The 21,894-nt window shown below is 43.9% G+C and overlaps 1 protein-coding gene across 5 annotated transcripts in view; it reads right to left on the bottom strand.

The window, feature by feature from the left end:
• Positions 1–18,879, bottom strand: part of FGD2 (FYVE, RhoGEF and PH domain containing 2) — a 50,248-nt gene extending 31,369 nt beyond the window's left edge. For all 5 annotated transcript variants that reach the window (XM_027876522.1, XM_027876523.1, XM_027876521.1 and 2 more), the window contains exons 1-4: positions 18,657–18,879; positions 3,162–3,274; positions 2,920–3,065; positions 1,439–1,525 (exon numbers count right to left, since the gene is read on the bottom strand). In XM_027876522.1, the coding sequence (XP_027732323.1) occupies positions 1,439–1,525; positions 2,920–3,065; positions 3,162–3,274; positions 18,657–18,721 (411 nt within the window). In that variant the 5' untranslated portion in view covers positions 18,722–18,879. The remainder of the gene's footprint in view (positions 1–1,438; positions 1,526–2,919; positions 3,066–3,161; positions 3,275–18,656) is intronic.
• Between the last annotated feature and the right edge of the window lie 3,015 nt (positions 18,880–21,894).

The following is a 21,894-nucleotide window of genomic DNA, read 5'->3' as shown; positions in this document are numbered from 1 at the left end:
TTTAAAGTGTACAAACAATTCTTAGCTCCTAGGCTATACAAAAACAGGCCGGGGCCAAATTCACTGGCCGAAGTTTTCTGACTCCTATATGAAATCATCAGCTCCTTAAAGGAACAGAAACTTTCTCTAAGGGTGAAATTATAAATTCAGAACCTGAGAGGTATTTAGGCCACCCTTTCTCCCTCATTTTACACATGAGGAAACTGAGGCCCAGAGAGCACTTGTCCAAGGCCACATAAATAATAGTTAGCTAGTGTTTATATATTGTTTATTAGGCAGCTAGGTGTTCAGCTGGGCCTGAGATCAGAAAGATCTGAGTTTGAATCCTGCCTCAGACACTTACTAGCTATGTGGCTCTGGGCAAAGTACTTAGCTTCTGTTGACTTCAGTTTCCTCATCTGTAAAATGGGGATAGTAATAGCATCTACATCACAAGGCTATTCTGAAGATCAAATGAGATAGTATTTGCAAAGACCTTACATGTTATAGGTACATAGTTTGTGTTGTTTTTCAATTGTTTCCGACTCTGTGACCCCATGTGGGGTTTTCTTGGCAGAGATGTTTACTAAGTGTTTTGCCACTTCCTTCTCCAGCTCATTTTACAGATGAGAAAACTGAGGCAAACAGTTAAGTGACTTGCCCAGGGTCTCACAGCTAGGAAGTGTCTGAGGCTAGATTTGAACTCATGAAGAGGAATCTTCCTGATTCCAGGCCCAACACTGTATCCACTGGGCCACCTACCTGCCCAGGTACATAGTAGGTACTATATAAATGTTAGCTGTTATCATCATCATCATCATTATCAGCAGCAACAGCAATAGCATCATTATTACTAGCTGTGTGAGCTTGGGCAAATCATTTAACCTCTGCCTCAGTTTCCTCATCTGTAAAATGGACATAATAGTAACACCCACCTCACAGGGTTGTTGTGAAAATTAAATGAGATCATATTTGTAAAATGCTTAGCATAGTGCCTGGTACATAGTGGGTGCTATATAAATTTTAGCTGTTATTATTATTATCATTATTATTACTAGTTTTGTGGCCTTGGGTGAATTACTTTGTTTGCCTCAGTTTCCTCATCTGTAAAATGGAGATCATAATAGCACCTACCTCCCAGGGTTGTTGTGAGGATCAAATGAGATCATATTTGTAAAGCACTTAGCACATAGCAGGTGCTATATAATGAGTTTATTATATTATTAATTAATTGTATTATTAATGTAACTATTATTACTATTATTAAGGAGGAAGCAACTGAGTGGGGATTCAAACCCAAGGCCCCGACTTCAAACCCAGCACACTTTTCCACTGTTGCCATGCCAATTCCCTCCCTCAGTGCCCAGCATTGTGCTCTCTGAACACGAAAGACATTTAAACATGAGAGGAGAGGAATCCTGGAGGTGGAGGTGGGAGGCGGGGCATGTCAATCACTCACCTGATCCAGCAGATGGAGGCGGGACACATAGGCCTGCTCTGTCTCCAGGAGCTCCCTGACAATTTTATTCTCTTCTGGCTCCTGCAGCTGGGGAGGCAGGTTGGGGATTAGAAAATGGAAACAAGAACCTTTTCTCCGACAGGTCGTAAGGACAGGGCAGGAGGCAGCGGGAGCCAAACTCCTCTAACATTCAAATCCCTTGCTAGTTCTGTGTCCAGCCCTCACATCCTCAGCATCCTGGCCACGTCACTAGCCTTACCGTGGCCCCTGTGCCTGGAATGCTCTGTTTCCTCCTCTCGGGATCCAGGATTCCTTAGCCTCCTTCCAGGCTCAGGTCAGCTGCCGCCACCTTCACAAAGCCCTTCCCATTCCCCGCTAGAAATTAGTCCTCCCTCCTTCTTCAATGTATATTGTATTTACTTATTTGCTCACATGTTACACCTCCCAGTAGAATGTAAACCCCCTGAGGGCAGGAATTGTTTCTGGTTTTTGCCTTTGTCTCCCCAGGGCTTAACATAGTGCCACTGTGGGCACTTTATATACATTTGTTGAGAGAACTAGGTACAGTACCTAGTAGTAAGGAAGACTTGAGTTCAAATCCTGCCTCGGATACAAAATAACTGTATGACCCTGGGCAAGTCACTTAACCTTTCTCTACCTCAGTTTCCTCATATGTAAAATGGGAATAATAATAATAGCACCTACCTTCCCGGGTGCTGTGAGGACCAAATGAGGTAATAGTCATAACATAGCACTTTGTAACCCTTAAGGTGCTATATAAATGGTAGTGAGGCAACCGACTTTGGTCCAGCCTAGGTTTTTATTGTCACCCTCTCACTCCACCAACAATTTTTATTGTTATCACTAATAAATTCCTAATACATAATAATCTTGAAAATTTCACATTATTATACTGGTAACATACTAATACTAATTCATGATGATAAGTAATAACGGTACTAATAAAAATGCTTCCTATTTGAATGGCACTTTGTACTTTCCAAAGTACTTTCACATATATATATTATCTCATTTGAATCTTAGACATCCTCACAAGACAGGTGTTATTCCCATTTTATAGGTGGGGAGACTGAGTCCCAGATAAATAAAATTATTTACCCAGGGTCACCCTACTCAATGGAAAAGTCAGAGCTATAACTCAGGCCTCCTAGCTCCCAATTAAAGGCATTTTCCACTGTATCATCACATTGCCTCCTTGGTAAGAAAGGAAACAGAGGCTCCGAAGGTGGAGGGATCCCAGGTCACAGCGGGAGATGGGGAGAAACCCAGGAAAAAAACCCAAGCATCTAATTGCCCAAATGCTGCCTTTGATGGTCAGACAACTCTTTCTCAGAGGGCTGCTCACTCCCCCTTGAGTCCAGACCCCAGCGGCTCACACTCTTTGAGATGTGATGACAAGTGGGTAAGGGGTGATGGATAGCAGGGTCACCTCCCTTGCCCCAGCATCAGCCCTTAGGAACCTGCTTCCTGATGTTTACTGTAGCTTCACATGACTTCCTCCAGACTCCACCTGAGATCTTATTCCTCAGGGAGCTCAGTAACCTGGTGCTGACTGCCCGATGGCCAGGTCCCAGTTGTTCTTCCAGACTTTCACTTTGCCAGGACCCTGGAGTCATATCAAAGAGGGGTTCCGTAAGTGTCTGGGGTTTCGCGGATGTGGAGCCATGCTGCTCTTGCTCAGACCTGGGGTCTTCAGTCTCACCTTCTGGGGTCCCAAGAAGGCCTGGAGAGAACGGTTTGAGCTGTCCCACCCCGGAGGAGGCAGAGTAGCTTTTGGGAGAAGGTCTGTCCTTGGCTTGCTGCTTGTGAGAGGCCCTGGATATGGGACGCAGAACCACAGAACATTGTTTTTAAATTTTAGTCGTGATGCCTCAGACCAAACACTTGACTCTTACTACCTGTGTGACCCTGGGCAAGTCACTTAACCCCAATTGACTTAAAAAAAAAATTTAGACTCAATGGTTTCTAACATCCTTCCTAACTCTAAGTTGTTTCAGATACCTGTGTCTTAAGGAACTGAACGGGCATGCTCATGTGGGAAGGACCAGTTAGGTAACTGGTGAGCTGAGGGTTGGAAAGCCTGGGGAGTAAAAGCCCACACACCCTGCTTCCCACCTCCACAAGCCTATTGCTACCATCCTAGGCAGGAGATGGAATGTCTAATATTCTCACTCTTCTTTGAGTTTCCAGCTCCTAGTCTAGGGAGGGAGGGAAGAAGGGAAGGAAATGACACTTTCAGAAATTTAGAACTGGAGAGGACTTCAGAAGCCCCCTAATGCAGCCCTCACATAAGGCAGAAGTGAAAACAAGTTTTCCACCATCTCCATCACCCATCCCGCTCCAGTCCCCAGGTCACTGTTTCTCAGTAACCTCAGCTTTTGAACATGAGTCAAAGTGGACTTTGTGTTTCTTGTCTTTGGGGAACAACCTACTTCCCTGTTTAAACACACACACTCAGACAGGAACTGGTGCACTCCCACAGAATCATATATGGTCTTTGCAAACACATATAGGTCTTTGCACACACATAAACAAAAAGAATCTTGTGCACACCCACATTTGTAAAACTTGTTCATAGCTTCACATGCACATGTGAACACAAGCGTCCTCAACAGATGCCCATTTGGCCACAGAGATTTGAAGAATAGCCTACGAAGTACCACTACACCCAATTCTTCACTCTTAGGCCTATATATAAAAGACTGTGGGTGATGAAGAGTGGAAGGATTTCTCTTCTTGTTCAACCTCTAATACGTGTTCAATAAATGCTTGTTGACTTGACCACTGCAGCCCTTTAAATTTAAAGGGAGAGGCCTTTTAAATGCCCAGTAATTCATTAGACCCAGAAAGAGAACAATGTGAGTAGACAATGAGAAAAAGAGGGGGAGAGAGAGAATGAGAGAAAACAAGTGAAAGAGAAAAGGAAAGAGAAGAGGAAGTAGAGAAAGAGAATAAAAGAGAAGATGAGAGAGAACGAGAAAGAACAATGTGAAAGAACGAGAGAGATGAGGAGATGGAGAGAGAGAATAAGAGAGAAGCTAAGAGAGGAAGAGAGAAAATGAGACTGAGAAAAAGAGAATGAGAGAGAGAACAATTTGAAAGATAAAATTAGAAAGAGAGAGGAGGAGGAAAAGAAGAGTAAGAGAGGAAGAGGTGGGGGAGAGAATAAAACAAAAAAGAGAGAATAAGAAAATGAGAGAGAGACAATGTGAAAGAGAAAATGAGAAAGAGAAAGGAGAAAGAAGAGAGAGAAAGAGAGGGAGACAGGGAAAGAGAGAAAGAGAGGAGGGAGAGAGAAAAGGCAGAGAGACACACAGAGACTGAGAGACAGAGAGAGGAGAGACACACAGAGAGAGGACAGAGAGAGAGAGACAGAGAGAGAGAGGAGGGCGAGAGAGACACAGAGAGACTGAGAGATAGAAAGAGAGAGGAGAGACACACAGAGAGAGCTTCTGCTGAGGCTAGTGATTTACATCTAAGAGAGAGGTGATGCTGCTTCCTCCCCAAACTATACAGGGAATAAATGGAGAAAGAGAAGTTGTGGGGCGGGGCAGGGATGGGATTGAGAAGCTCTCCAGCTTCCCTGCTTCTCCTGAACTTGGTCTACTTAGCTTGATTTTGTTTCTTGGTTTGCAGTATTTTAAAAGTGTCAGGAAATTAAGCAAGCCCGATCTAAATATAATGATAGCAACAGGTCACATTTTCATAGCCCTTTACAGCTTATCTGGTACTTTCCCAACACCAGCTCTCTGAGGCACCAGTGTTACCACTGACAGATGAGGAAAGTGAAAATAGGGCTAATAAAATGCCAGAGTTGGTATTTGACCCCAGCTCTCACCTGGCTCCAGGATTCTAGTCAAGAACTCACCGCATCATGTTGCCTCTCATACACTCATATATAGGAGATGTTCTCAAGGTCAGTGAGACTGGTTAGTGACAGTTGCAAAGGCCTCAATATCTCTTACTCTTCTTCCTTGTCCCCATTCATGTAGCTACCACTCTAGCTCAGGCTCTCCTCACCCTTCACTTAGACTATTGGGTTAGCTTCCTAATTGGTCTCCCTGTTTCCAATGTCTCCCCTCTCTAAATGCCACTCTCCTGCTCAGGAATCTTTAATGGCTCCCTATTGTCTCTAGAATAAAATACAAGCTCCTTAGCTTGGAAAGCGCAATTAAAGCCCTTTTCAGCTCAGCTCTAGTCTATCTTTCTCGGTTTTCAATTTAATTTTCAATTTCAATTCTCTATTAGAATGAAGCCTTCAAGGAGGTATTACCTCCAGTGGGGAACCTTTCCTGAAGTCCCTAGCTGTTAGTGCTTCCTCCTTCTTCAAATTATCTTTTATTTATTTTTCCATTTACATGTTGAATTTACCCAGTGGAAGGTGAGTTCTTGGGGGCTGTGATGATTTCATTTTTGTCTTTGTAAACGTAGCCCATAGCATCTTTGATATCTTAATGGAACTGTTATCTCATCTTTGTGGGCTTTCCCACAATGCAAATCATCACCTATCTATGATACCTGCCCATCCAGTGTGAATCTTCTCTGTGCCATCTTGTAAATGAGTCTTCCCCAAAATGGAAGATGTACCCAGTGTTCTGCTGGCTCTTGGTGGAGATATACTGTATGAATTCTGGTGGAGGATGTGGCCTATCCTTACTCTCTGTATGTGACCAGACCAAACTGTGTTCAGGTCACCCGGTTCTCTGATGATGTCCTGCGCATCTTTTCTAAAGCAGAATTCTTCATTGGGAATGTCTTGGAGACTTACTCATGCCCACCATGCACCTCTCCACGACCCTTTGGTTATTTGTTATTGTGTCTGTGTCTTTGTGCCCTCATTTGGTGTTTTTGTGGCAAAGATGCTGGAGTGGTTTGCCATTTCCTTCTTTGGCTCATTTTACAGAAAAGGAAACTGAGGCAAACAGGGTTAAGTGAGGATGAATCTTCCTGATTCCAAGCCCAATGCTCCATCCACTGTACCACCTAGCTGACCCTCTGGGCAACCTACGAACTTTATTTTTGTGGGGGGGGAGGGGGGAGACTGGTATTTCATGTGACACAACATCAGTGGAAGAATATTTTGTTAAAAAGATGGACTTTTGCTTCAGGAACAAACTTAGGGCCATTAAAAGCACAATACAATTTTCCAAAGGTGACAGTCTGTTTTCTCCTCCTGTTAGAATCTGGACCTAGTTCATCATCAGTTTGCGGTGTCCACCCAATCCATCCCTGATTCGGCTGCTAAAGTACAGTTTAGACCATATCATCCCCCTATTCAGTAAACTCCAGTGGCTCCCTATTATCCCTAGGATCAAAAATAAAGTCCTCTCCTTGGCATTCAAAGCCTTTCACAACATGGCCCCTTCCTGCCTTTCCAGTCTCCTTACTTTTTACTTCTATCTGTAGACTCTACAAATGGCAGCTAGGTAGAACAGTACACAGAGTGCTGGGCCAGAAGTCAGGAAGACTCAATTTTCCTGAGTTCAAATCCGGCCTCAGACACTTACCAACTCTGTGACCCTGGGCAAGTCACTTCACCTTGTTTGCCTCAGTTTCCTCATCTGTCACATGAGCTCGAGAAGGAAATGGCAAACCACTCCAGTATCTCTCTCAAGAAAACCCCAAATTGGGTCACGGAGAGTCAGACACAACTGGAATGATACAGCAACAACAATGACAGCAACACACTCTATAATCCATAGACACAGGCCTCTTTGCTATTCCTCACATACAGCACTTGATCTCCAAACTCCATGCCTTTGCCTTGGCTGTCCTCAGTGCCTGAAATGTGCTCCCTCCTCAGTCCAGCCTTCTCACTTCCCTGGCCTCCTTTAAGACTCCCTTCCTTCTGCAGGCCTTTCCCAGTTCTTCTCCTCTCCCTCCACCTCCATGACTAGGGTCTTTCCTCTGAAATTACCTTCTATTTACACTGTATATGTCTTCATATACAATTTGTGTGTGTGAGAGAGAGAGAGACAGACAGACAGACAGAGACAGAGAGAGAAAAGAAAGGAGATAAAGTGAAAGAAACAGAAAAAGAACAGAGAGACAGAGAGAGACAAAGAGAGAGAGAAAGGAGAGGGGAGAGAGAGAAAGAAAGAGAAAGGAGAGAGGGGAGAAAGAGACAGGAGAGTGAGAGGAGAGAGAAAGGAAAGAGAGAAAGGAGAGGAGAGGGGATGGAGAAAAGAGAGAGAAAGAGAGAGAGAGTGAGAGAGAGAGAGAGAGAGAGAGAGAGAGAGAGAGAGAGAGAGACTGAGAGAAATCAGACTGGAACCCTCTGAACCAAGGGCATACGTGGGAGTTGGCCCTATCACGTTCCTTGATCTCCACAGCCCGCAACTCCATAGACAATGAGAGACGATTTCCATCCCACCTCCAGATAATTCTCCCGGTTTGAGCTGAGAGCTCTTCCAGCTGGAGAGTTGATTACTCTGGCATATTTTTGTCTGTCTGTCTGTATATTTGTGTGTGAGTGTGAGTGTGTGTGCGTTGTGTATTTTAATCTATGGGATTTTTCTGATTTGTGTTTGGTAAATGGGTTTAATCTCTAGTCACTATTTATAATGGTCCTTAGCGTAACCAGTATTTGGTGGGAAGAGGCCAAGTTGGTGAGTATAGACTAAGGGCTACCTCCCTCCCCCCTTAAGAGTGACCAGAGAAGCAGCTTTTGTCCTGAATCTATCCTCCCTCTACATCAGAAATATTTGATGGGTGGCGCATAGATATCATTCTAGTTGTAAAGCTATCTGGGAGATTGGAGAAGAGATTTCCCAGCCTTGTTGGTCCTGAACTTTGCCTGCGCTTTCTTCCTCCCAGATATCTGGCTGATATCCCAGATATCAGTGTGAACATGGTCCTCTCACTTTCCACAAACATAGGCCAGACTAAGTCATGTCTATCCATGCGACTTGTGAACTGCTTCCATATATAAAATATGTTATATTTATATATTATAGATAATAATATAGTATGTAGCAAACATATTTAAGTATTTATAATATATATTTATATAATTATAATATGTAATTATATAATTATATTATATAATATATAATTATTTAAATTATATTTATAATGTTTAAATAAATAACATTTATGTCATATTTATATATTATAGATAATAGACAATAATATAGTATGCATCAAACATATTTAAATATTTATTTTATATATTATATGTATATATAAATATATTTTATATATTATATTGTATACAATATAACATATAATTATTTAAATTATATTTATAATTTTTAAATAAATCATATTTATATGTTATATTTATAATTATAGATAATAGATAATAGATAATAATATAGTATGTATCAAACATATTTAAATATTTATTTTATATTATATGTATATATAAATATATTTTATATATTATACTATATTATATATAATATACTATATTTTATGTTATATAATAATATTATATGTAATTATTTAAATTATATTTATAATTTAAATATTTTATGTATGGAAACAGTTCACAAGTGGCATGGATAGATATGATGTGGATAAATCATGGAGAGATATGATCATATTATCTAAATATATAGGTATTTAGATAATACATTTGTATATACACGTATGCATATATGTATATGTATGTTTATACCAGCCAGTATGTATTATGAGTACCCAGGGATGTACATATATGTGTGTGTATATGCATATGTGTGTGCCCAGAGGTGTACTGAAGCCAATTGTTGAATTTCCAATGAGTTTCATTTGTATTTTTCAGAGAGCCAGTTGTTAAACATTAATCAACACACTCCTGTACCTTATAAACACACAGAAAAAGGAATTCTTGCTACTGTATGCACAAGTGATCATTCAGAATCTGTTTGACCATCTCCACGGAGTGGGATCCCAACCCTTCTCAAGGCATCCCAAAACCCATTAGAAGACTGATGAAAAATGAAATAAAAAGAACCATAGAAGCATTAGACACTATGAATACATGTAAACGGAAAAAGCACTAACAGCTACAAAAATGCATTGGAGCACTGTAATTATGACGATTGAGCTTGGCACCAGGGGTGGCAAAATGCACCTTCTGAAGGACCAGAGACACGTTTTTCAATATGGCCACTGTGTCTGTTGGTTGAATTGACTGTGTTCTGAAAGAAGGTTTGTATTTGGGGGGGGGCGGAAGAGGGCAGAAGGGGAAGTGTGAAGGAGAGAGAAAGAATATATATGTGTGGGTGTGTGGGTATGTGGGTGTGGGTGTGAGGGGGTGTCAGTAATTGTGATACAAAAAACAAAAGACCAAGAGGAAGAAAACATTGTCAAAATAAATGTTTTGTTTTTGTTTTTAAATACGCAAAAGAGCATGGAAATTGAGAAACCGACACAGGCAAGGGCGGTTTTGTTACTATTGAGCTAAATATGACATGCATTTTTAAAAAACAACCCAGACTAATAGAAGTTCAGAGCTTCACATACAGTTCTTTTCTGTTTTTCTTTGTGTATTGAAATGTTCTTGTTGGTTGATGTTTGTTAAATTCATAATGAAAAAAAGAAAATAAAAATAAAATATACCTCCCTTCTTTGTAGCAGACTATGGGTTTGGAAGAGGCAGCTAGATGGCTCAGTGGATAGAGTGCTGGGCCTGGAGTCAGAAAGAGCTGAGTACAAATCTGACCTTAGGCATTATCTGTGGGATCCTGGGCAACCCTCTTTGTCTCAGTTTCCTTATCTGTAAAATGAGCTGGAAAAGGAAATGCCTCTTTGCCTCAGTTTCCTTATCTGTAAAATGAGCTGGAGAAGGAAATGCCAAAACCCTCCAGTATCTTTGCCAAGAAAATCCCAAGAAGGGTCACAAAGAGTCAGACTCAACTGAAAAACAACTGAACAACAACAAAAATGCTGTTTCCACACCCCACACTGACTTGAGTACAAATCCCATCTCTGACAGATCCCCCCCCCCCCCCGCCCCTTGATACAGAGCAAATCATTTAATTTGTCATTGCTCTGGGCTACCCTCTGTAAATTGTCAAGAAGGTGAAACCTGCATCGGTAGTAGGAGTTTCCTCATCTGGGAGGCCCACCTTTCCAATAAAACCACAGATCTAATCCCTATCTCTATCTATAGACAGTTTAAGACCAGGACATCTTCCCTGGGGCTATCTTCTCTGGATCCAAGGTCCTTTCAGGCCTTACATCTGAGTAAGGAAGATTTTGTTAATCCTTTTTAGATAATAGTTCCAGGATCCTGGATATTTCCCATGAATTATGGTTGAAAACATCTCCCCCTTGCAGTCACAATTGAGATATAGGGATGACATAATAAAGGCCTGCGCTGCGCTAAGTCATGATGATATTGCTTAAATTAACCTGTGACCTTAATGTTGGCAAGATGCCTTCTTTGTCTATTGCCCTATAAAGCAAGTGGGCACTGGTCAGTAAGTGGGGAACCCATTTTGGGGATTTGGGTAATGCATAGAGGAATGCATGTGCCTGCCTTGATTGGCCCCCATCAAGGCTTGGGGAGAATCTGTGTTTGCCTCAACCAGCCCCTTTGAGGTTTAGGGGACCAGTAGGAGTCTTAATGATGGGAATGGGATCTGAACCCCTAAAAGGAAAAGCCTTGTGATGAAGATGGGAGCTAAACCCCAAAAAGGAAAAGCCCTAAATTTTCCCACATGGCCTAATCTCTGGTGTTCCCCTGAGGCTATAATCCCATCAACTGGCCTTTCATTGTGGCTATGCCCAATCTCTATTACCTTTAACAAAGCCTGGCCCTCCATTGTCTTACCTCCCTGGTGGTCTAGTGGCCCAGGTTTGATTCCCGGTCAGGGAACCATATGATGAGGTCTAGAGGTTAGGGGTGCTGGAATCCCAAAATCACAACACACGGGTCCTGCCTGAAAGAATTTGACCCAAGCCTTCTTTCAGCCAAAAATAAGGTTTATTGAAGATTCACCATATTAGCCAAAGTCTTAAGGAATCTAGGAGTCTGCAAGTATTATCTAGATTCTAAGAATTTGAGCAGTGGCTAGATTTTAGGAATCTGAGCATCTTAATAGAGACAAGATGGACCTTATATACAGAAAGACTATGGGAGGGATCTAGGAGTGGCCAAGTAGTCTGAGGTAATAGAACTCCAGGGGTGGCCAAGGGAGAATGGAGCCTCGACAGGATTAAGGGTGGGAAATGACTGGGGGGGGGGCACAAGGAAGTAAGACAATGGAGGGCCAAGCTACTTTAAGGGTAACAGAGATTGGGCATAGTCACAATGAAAGGCCAGTTGATGGGACTATAGCCTCAGGGGACCGCCAGAGATTAAGCCATGTGGGAAAGTCCAGGGTTTTTCTTTTTGAGGTCTAGCTCCCATCCTCATCACCTGGACTTTCCCACATGGCCAAATCTCTGGAATTCAGCCTGAGGCTATAATCCTAACAACTGGCCTTTCATTATCCCCTAAACCCAATCTCCCAATTCTCTATTACCCTTAACCTAGCCTAGCCCTCCACTGTCTTACTTCTAGGTCCCCTGCCACTTCCCACCCTTAATCCTATCTAGACTCTCCCTTAGCCACATGGTCCTGGTCCCTGGGTTCAATTACCTCACAGTCACCCCACCTTACTGGCCACTCCCATCCAGATCCTCTATAGGCCCCTCCTCCAATCACCCCAGATCACTTGGCCACTCCTAGATCCCTCCCACAGTCTTTCTGTATATAAGGTCCATCTGACCTCCATGAAGGTGCTGAGATTCCTAAGATCTGACCCTCTTGCATTAGAGATACAAATACTTAGATTCCTTAAGAGTCTGGCCAATATGGTGGATTCTTTAAATCTCACCCACTGTGATCGATGTTCTAATAAACCTTGTCTTCAGCTGAAAGAGGGCTTGGGTCAAATTCGTTCAGGTGGGACCTGTGTGTCATGATTTTGGGGTCCCAGCACCCCTAAATCTCTTGGTTTTTTTGTGGGTTTTTTTTGGTGAGGCAATTGCGGTTAAGCCACACAGCTAGTGAATGTTCAAATTTGAGGCCAAATTTGAACTCAGGTCCTCCTGACTCCAGGGCCGGTGCTCTATCCACTATGCCACCTAGCTGCCCCCACCCCTAAATCTCTAAACCTCAACAGTAACTCCTACCATTCTCACCCGCCACTGTGAGAAGTGTGATTAGGGAATGTTGTAGGAGTTGGTGCTCCCATTATCAACCTCTTTTAAGAATATTAGATTAGAGTAAAGCAAGCTTATTCAACCCCTTATTATGACTCCATTCCTGTCTTCCTGTCTGACCGGATGAAAAAGCGCACCTGTGCTATAACACTTGTTAGTGTTAGGAGCCCTACCCCACAAATGGTGTTACCTGTGTGTTTACCTGTGAAACAATCTGTTAGCCATCTCAGCTGGCTGCTCAGTAGGCCCCAGCTCCCTTGCTCCTCCTTTCCCTCCCCGCATCCCAATCCCCCTCTCCACACTCCCGGAACACTTCCTCTTTCCCCTGAATTTCATGTTCATTTGCCCTTTCCCTCTCACTTGTAGTCCCTTATACTTTCCAAAGCTTCTCCACAGGCATCACCCGTCTTGAGTTTCCCAGCAACCCTTCAAGGTAAATCCTTGTTGTTCGGTGTTCACTCATGTCATCCTTCCATCCTCCGCTATCTCCTAAAGTCTGTCTAAGCTCGCATTCTTTGCTGCCAGGATGCTACCTATCCATCTCATCTTCTGCCATTCCCTTTTCCTTTTGCCTTCAATCTTTCCCAACATCAGGATCTTTTCCAATAAGTCCCATCTTCTCATTATGTGGACAAAGTATTTAAGCTACAGCTTCCATATTTGCCCTTCCAGTGGAGAGCCGGAAATAATTTTTTTAAGTGTTAACTGATTTGACTTTCTACAGAAGAGGAAACTGAGTTTTGTAGAAGAGAAGTGACTTAGCCAAGATTACAAGTAAGTGAAGGAGCTGGGACTAGCATTTGGAGCTGGGAAGCATTCTAGGGCTCATCTAATCCAACACCCTCCTTTTGAGGAGGGGGTAACTGAGTCCTAACTTCCTCAAGAACACACAGCAAATGCATAGAGTACTGGGCCTAGAATCAGGAAGACCTAGGTTCAAATCCAGCCTCAGACACTCACCAGTTGTGTGACCTTGTGCAAGTCACTTAACATTGTCTGCCTCGGTTTCCTCAACTGTAAAATGAGGATATTAGCAAGTTAGGGACAGAGCTGAGATTACAGTCTAAGTTTTCTGACTGCAGTCCAATGCTCTTCCTACCACACTAGCATTACACTGCCTCTAGGTTCTCTTGAATCTTTCCACTACCCCACACTCCTTGATGACTGGAGCCCTGGATTTGGAGCCTGAAGGCTTGGATTCAAATCCTAGCACTGCCATTTACCATCCATGTCATGTTAGGGCAAGGCCTCTCTGGGCCTGTTTCCTCATCTGTAAAATAAGGGAATTGGACTAGATAACCTCTTGTGTCCCTTTCAGCTCTAAAGTTATGACCCATCCTTCTTGCCTCTGACCACAGCTCTTCCAGCAGGATGAGAGTTCTGTTGGCTGTGTCCAGAAACACTGTAACTGTTTTCTGTTCTATATTTTGTCTCGGTTTCTGCTTCTGCATTTCTCCCCCCAAAAAACCCCAGTAGAGCTTCTGTTTCCTCTTGATGCTACCCCTGCCCTCGAGAAGCCAAGAGCTACTGAGCACAAATAGTTGTAGATCCCCTAAGGAAGATCCCCTCCCCCCAAAAAGAGTCAGGAAGCACTTCTCCACCCCACCTCTACTGCCCTCCCCACCCCGACACCTCAGGGAGTGCGTTCTACCTACAGAGGGTCGTCCTGATGGATGACTCCAATTCCAACAGGTTTGTGAGAGGAGACACAGACGCGGTTAACGGGCACCTGGCGATGGGGGCTCGCCAAGGGCGGGATGATGATGCAGTACGGAGGGAATAACCCCAGTGCCCTAAGTACTGAAGAGAATTGGGGTGGGTCGGGGATTATAAGAGTTGTCACGAGAACCTGGATTTAAAGCTGGGAGGGACCTTGGAGGTCATCTACTCCCACCCCTGCAAAAGAGGTGGTGTACCCATTAGAATTGGATTCACTGGCAAATATGCCAGCTCTGCCGCTTCCTACCTGTGTGACCTTAGGGAGGTCGTTTAACCCCTCTAGCTTAAACCCGGAGGGTCTCTCCCTTCCAGATTGATTCTTTTGGGTCGGTAAACTAGGCCCTCTTTTGACTCAATTCTTACCTAGCCTTGAATCACCGAATGGGTGTTGTCTCAGACCAACTGAGACCCGGGAAAGATCTTAGCTTGATGAGGCCGAGGTCTCCCATTAGATCCAGAGCCATCCCCAGTTGTCTTGACCTACATCTTGCCGCTGGACTCCAACGACGCTGGAGGAGAGAGTGAGGCTGATGACTTTGCACAGCTCTGCCTCACTTAAATCCAATTTACTAGCAAGTCAAGACATTATCCTGCTGATGTCATTGGCCCTCTTCAAGAATGAAAGACAAACAACAGCAACCTTGTATAAACTAAAGGGTTGGACCCCATGACCTCTAAGGTCTCTTCCAGCTCCTCATCTATAACCTCAGCTGGGATATGCATCCTGTCCCCTGAATAGACATTTTTTAGAATTGGAAGGCTCTAGGGGCAGCTAGGTGGCTCAGTGGATGGAGCAGGTCTGAAGTCAGGAGGACCCGAGTTCAAATCCAGCCTCAGACCAAACACTTGACACTAGTTGTGTGACCCTAGGCAAGTCACTTAACCCAAATTGCCTAAAAAAAAAAAAAAAAAAGAATTGGAGGGCTCTTAGAGTTGGTACAGCGGTACAGTGGTACAGTGGAAAGATCGATGGATTTGGACTCAGAGGACCTGGGGGAAAATCCTGGCTCTGCCCCTTACTGTGTCTGTGGTGTTGGCAATCCACTTCAGCTCTCTAGGACCTCATCTGTAAAATGAATGGATTGGAATTCCGATTGTGGACGTTAAGTTGTTTTCAGCTGCATTCAACTCTTTGTGACCCCTTTTTGGGGTTTTCTTGGCAAAGATACTGCAGTGGTCTGCCACTTCCTTCATAGATGACCTTTAAAGACCCTTTCCAGCTTGATATTTATGAAGATATGCTCCTATGAAGGAACAACTAGGTGGCTCAGTGGATAGAGTGCTGGGCTAGAGTCAGGAAGACACAGGTTCAAATCCAGCCTCAAACAATTACAAGTTGTATGACCCTGGTCAAATCACTTCACTTTCGTTCGCCTTGGCTTCCTCAATTATAAAATGGGGATATTAGAACCTACCTCACAGGGTTGTTGTGAAGATCAAACAAGGCGTTTGTAAAGTGCTGAGAGCACAGCGCTTGGCTCTTAATAAATGCTTGTTTATTAATAAATAAATATTTTTAGTAAATAGATAAATTTCCTCCCCAAATCTGTGCCTCAAACAGCAATCCCCTCTAGATATCTCTGACAAACTGTTTACTCAGTTCTCATGCCTGAAGACCTCTAGTTATGGGAAACCCACTGAGGAAGACCATTCTTCTTCTATGCAGCATTCATTTGAGGAAGTTTTCCCCTTTATCTAACCTAAATCTTCTGTCAGCATCTTCCTCCTATGGTTCCTAGTTCTGCCTTCTGGAGCCAAGATGGATGAGCCTAAGGCCCCTTCCATGAGACGGCCCTTGGGACTCTTGAAAACAGCCATCACGTTCCCTGAGTCTTTTGTTCTGCAGATCAAAGATACCGAATTCCTTCTGTCAGTCCTCAGATGGCTTCATCTCCAGTCCTCTCGCCATCCTGGGGACCCTCCTCTACACACTTTCCAGTTTGTCAATGTCCTTCCTAAAACGTGATAGCCCAAACCAAAAGGAATGCTCCTGATACAGCCCCTCTATATTCTGGATACCTCATTGCTCTTTATGCATCCCAACATAGCTTTAGCTTTCTCAGTGGCCATGTTACATCATTGACCCAAATTAAGTTTGTATGTCATTAAAATGTCCAGTTCTTTTTACACACACACACACACAAGTTGTCTAACTACAACTCCCTTGTCATGTCATTGTGAAAATGATTTTTTTGAAACCAAGTACAAAACTTGTATCTTTGTCAAAATTCATCTGATTAATCTTGACTTGTGAAGATCTTTTTCAGTCCTCACTCATTCCACACTTATACTGCCTAATATTATAGCTATTTGGGTACATGCTCTAGTATCTTTCTCACTAGATTATAGGCTCCTTGTGGACAGGGATGATGTATTATTCATTTCTATATGCTTCATAGCACCTAACATAAAGTGGGTACCCAGCAAATTTTTTTTTTAATAAATCAAAGAATGAATGTCATTCATACAGCATATACAAGTAGAATGTTAAGGATGCTTTGTCCTGAGGTAAACTCTCCTAAGCTTCCAGGATGGGTGATGGGCACTGCAGCTGCTGAGAGAGGACAGAGTTGCCAAGCTGGGGAATGTAGGTCCATATGCCCTGTTGCCATGTCCTCCATACTGCCGGCCCTCACCATCTGTCTTGCCACTGAACCCTCTGGATTTCAGGCCCTTGCCATCTGCCCTGCTGAAGTACTCTCAAGAACCTCCAGTCTCACCACCCACCTTGCTGCTGAACTAACAGGCCTTTCCATCTACCCTGTAGCAGAGCCCTCCTATATGCATTGCCTCCTCCCATTAGAATGTGAGCTCCTTTAGAGAACAGACTGTCTTATTTTTCTGTCTGTATCAGAGTATGTGGCACATAGTAGGTACTTAATAAATGTCTTTTCATTTATTCATTCATTCACACCATCAGGAGCCAGAGGTTCAAGCTAGAACCCCAATACCACCCCAAACATATGAACTATGCAATGCCATATTTCCAGGAGTTGCCACGTAGTACCCCATCTTATCTGTCTGCAGGGCCAATCCCTGTCCACTGTCTCGACCCACCCCACCCACTCAAAGCTGAAGTTCAAGAATGAGAAGATGAACACATGGGAAGAGGTTACAATTAGGCATGATGCCAGCTGAGTATGTGGGAATGTGGGGAGAGGAGGAGGGAGACATTTTGGGAGCCAGGCAGTGATCTGGAGGACAGAAGAAGACAAGATTGGAGAGCCAAGGAAACAGGAAGAAGGAGGCGAGGGGGAGTAAGAGGTGAGGTTACAGTTCAGTCAGGGAGAGCTGTACAACCCCATACCAACTTTTCACAGACCAGACTCCTACTTAAGTAGTTTCCAGATGCATGAGCATATATATAGTACACAAACACATATCCATGTTTAATATACATTCATACACATAACCCCCATATTATATGCATGTGTATCGTATATTACTGTTCTCCTTAAGTCGTTTTGGTCGCATCCAACTCTCTGTGATCCCGTTTTGGGGTTTTCTTGGCAAAGATACTAGAGTGGTTTGCCATTTCCTTTTCCAGTTCATTTTACAGATGAAGAAACTGAGGCAAACAGGGTGAAGTGACTTGTCCAGGGTCATACAGCTAGTAAGTGTCTGAGGCTGGATTTGAACTCAAGTCCTCCTGCCTCCAGGCTGGCACTCTGTCCACTGTGCCACCTGGCCGCCCCTTTGCATCTCATATATACACTTACATTTCAGAACACACTCACACATACACAGAGTCTCTTTCTTACATAACTACTATTATTCCCTAAGTCTGTTTTCCTGAACCTCCAGGTCCCTACACTGCACCAGGACAGGATGAAACATGTTTGCTGAGAACCGTAAGACAGAGTGAGGCACCACGCAGGGGGGAAAATGGGCGTAAAGTCAGCAGTTAGTAGGAACATTTTTGGAATTTGGAATTTGGATGGATTTGATATCTAATTGTAGCCTAAGGTTCCTAAGAGATGAGAGGACCACAGTGAAGGGGCCAAGGACTGAGACAGCATGATCCAGTGGAAGAAGCCTTGGTTCTGTAGTCAGAGGACCTGGGTTCAAGTCCTGCCTCTGACACTAATCTGTGGGACCTTAGGCAAAGTCGCTTCCTTTCTCTGGGCTTCAGTTTCTTCCCCCATCTGGGGTTAGACTAGATGACCTCTGAGGTCCTTTCTAGATCTAAATCTGATAGGTTGCTCCTATTAATTCTGAAGGTACTAAAAAGGTGTCCCATCCCCCATAGCAGTGGCCCTCCTGCTGTCATCGCCAGGCTCCAGCCCAGCCTCTATCTGCTAGCACAGCCTCTTCATACGGCAGTCTCCCCAAGCCATACCTGCTGTCTTCCATCACAGTCAGCAGGTTAAACACCTTCACCAAGCTGTCTCCTTCTCTCTCCATCCTGCAGGGCGCCAGGCGCCTCTCCCCTACGCTCTGCCGCACAGAAATGAAGGTGAGGCTTCCAGCCTCCAAACCTAACAGCAGCCCTACTGTCCTGCCGGCTGGCTAAGGCGTTCAGGAAGTGAGCCCGTCCTTGCCGGGCAACAAGCAGTCCTGCTCCTGCCTTCAGACGTGAGGAAAGAGGAAGGATCCCTGACCCCCTCCCCGCAGTGATGGTCAGAGTAGGAGGAGCCTGGTCAGGACGGAAGGAGATCTCACCCTGTGGGTCCCACTGGCCCTAGGATCTGCACATGCTGCTTTAGATTAAGCCTGTCCCCATTTCCCAGTCAGGCTCTGAGAGGTCTTACAGATCGCTGGCCCAGCCCCCGTACTTAACGGAATTTGAAGGGGAAGGGAAAGTCCAATTCATGTGTGAGATACCTGACAAATGATCAAACAGCTTCTGCTTGAAAACCTCCGGCGGGCAGGAGCTCCACCACCTCTGGAAGCACCCCATTCCATTTTTGGATGGGTCTAATTGTTAGGAAGGCAGCTAGGTGACACCGTAGTGCATAGAGCGCGGGGCCCAGAGTCAGAAAGACTCCTCTGACTGAGTTCAAATCCAACCTCAGACACTTACTAGCTGTGTGACCCTGGGCAAGTCACTTAACCCCGTCTGCCTCAGTTTCCTCATCTGTCAAATGAGCTAGAGACGGAAATGGCAAATTGCTCCAGTATCTTTGACCAGAAAACCCCAAATGGGATTGCGAGGAGCTGGACATGACTGAAACCACTAAACAAACAACCGCAAAAAATTATTAGGAAGTTTCTCCTTGACAGTAAGTCTAAATTGACTGTTCTGCAACTTCTGTCTTCTGGGGCCAGATTGAACAGGGCTAACCTCTCCTCCCCACGACAGTCCTTCAACATATTTGAAAACAGCTATCATTTCCCCTTGAGACTTGTGTTCTCCAGGCTAGCCATCTCCCATTCTTTCAATTGATCCTTACATGGCATGGGCTTAAGGCCCTTCGCCATTCTGATTGCCTTCCTCTGTAGATTCTCCAATTTATTGATTGGTCATTTCGTTTCAGTCATGTGTGACTCTTTGTGACCCCATTTGGAGTTTTCTTGGCAAAGATACTGGAGCGCTTTGCCATTTCCTTCTCCAGCTCATTTTACAGATGAGGAAACTGAGTCAAACAGGGTTAAGAGACTTGCCCAGGGTCACACAGCTTGTAAGTATCTGAGGCTGGATTGGAATGCAAGTCCTCCTGCCTCCAAGGCCAGCGCTCTATCTCTCGCACCATCTAGCTGCCCCCTGGTCGGAATGACCTATTAGCTATTCCCTGTACATAACATGTCATCTCTCATGTCCATCCCTTTGCGCAGGCTGTACCTCATGACTGGAATGCTCTCCCTTACCACCTCTGCCCTTAGAATCCTTTTCTTCCTTCAAGGCTCAGCCCACTGCTTCTGACACTTTCCTACAGTATATTTAAAATATTGTCAGAAGAATCACAAGGCATAGTGTAGATACACAAAGAAAATTACTTATGAGAGGAATATTTTCTGTGACATAAATGATGATGACTGTTTTACTGAATAGTCTCCATTGATCAATAAAAGCTCAAGCTAACTGTCTTCATTATAGCAAACCATTTATTAGGCTAGTGATAGGACATTTGTTCCCACCTAGGCACGTGTGTTCCCACCCTAGGGCATGTATGTTCCCACCCTGGGGTATGTGTGTTTCCACCCTAGGGTATACCTGTTACCAACCTGTGGTATGCATACTCTCAAGAGGTACTAGAAGCTTGTTAAGGGGGCACGGGGAATTTTTAGCAAATAATTATAATATCCTATTGCAAAATTCCAAAAGTAGCGTGCCTATACCTCAGGTTCAGAAACTCTGGTTTCTAATAACTTCTCTCTGTGAATCAGAATTCCCAGTCTTGTTCTTGATCAAATCCAAAGCAAGAAATAGTCTGACAACTGAGCATGATAGGTGAGAATCTCTTTGAAAAATTCTACCAAGAATAAAACTGATAGTTGACAAGAAACAGAATCTCACTAATCTGACTGTGTTCTGATAAACATTTAACAACTTTGTAATATTTTAAATGCTCTTATGAACTAAATAAAGTTTTCTTTCTGCACAATTAATTGATCTCTTTTTTATTTGTTATTTATTTCTATCTGCATATGCATAGTACACTCTAGAATTTGTTTCCTTTCACCTGGAGTAAGGGACACAGAAAAAGTGGGCTAAAAGCCAAGGGGTAGAACCCTGAGGATTGGGTCACCTTGGGAAAGGACAAGAGTTGGGTCTCAGATTCTACTGGCATAGGGAATATATATCTTTGTCACCCTTGTCCAGCCTTTGCCAGGCTTTCCCCCATAGTTTTTGTTCTCTTGAAATTAGTATTGGAAGGATCTAAGCTAATGAAGTGAGAGAGATGCATTGCCTGGGATGGTATATCTGGACCATTCACCTCAAAGTCATCTTCCAATAGTTCCTTCCTTTTCATCAGCTGTTCCTTCTTTTTATTCAGATCCTGTTGCTTTACCCCCAGTTGTAATCGAATTATTTCCTGCCATTCTCTTCATGATTCATCATAACCAAAGCCATTTCAAACCTTTTGTCTTTCTTGCTCTCAGCTTTTTCTTCTGGAGACCTTGTGGATTCCTCCCTCCTCACACCCCACCTTTGTACCTATTTCTACAACTTCTTCAGCAAAGTATGGATGGTCGAATTTATTGTTAGAAAGTGGCTCATTGGCTTCCACTTCTGGGAGCCAAGATGGCGGATTAAGAAGTAAGTTGCTCTTACCCTCCCTTATTAACCTCTGAAAGCCCAGAAAATGTCACCCCAGGAAAAACCCTAGAACAGATGAACCAGAAGAAAGATGGAGTGCAGCAGTCCGGTAGCCCAAGTAGCTTGAGGGATTAATGGGAAAGGCCTCTCTTGCCCTGGGAGAAGGGGAGCAGTACAGAACAGGAGGTGTCCCAGCAAGCTAGCCGAAAGCCCCACCTCAGCATACCAGGAGGAGATCCTGAAACCCAGGTGGTGGAGCAGACAAACACCAACACCTGAACCCCTGAGTACGTCAGTGAGGATGGAGGAAGCAGTGGAAGCCAGCTTGGAAAACCACCAGGTGCCTCAGCATTCTACAATAAATGGGTTTCCCAGT

This window comes from Vombatus ursinus, unplaced genomic scaffold, assembly GCF_900497805.2.
Source record: "Vombatus ursinus unplaced genomic scaffold, bare-nosed wombat genome assembly UNPS02014811.1, whole genome shotgun sequence".
Taxonomy (NCBI): domain Eukaryota; kingdom Metazoa; phylum Chordata; class Mammalia; order Diprotodontia; family Vombatidae; genus Vombatus; species Vombatus ursinus.
The sequence above is the reverse complement of the archived record's forward strand: the minus strand, read 5'-3'. Positions and strand labels throughout refer to the sequence as shown.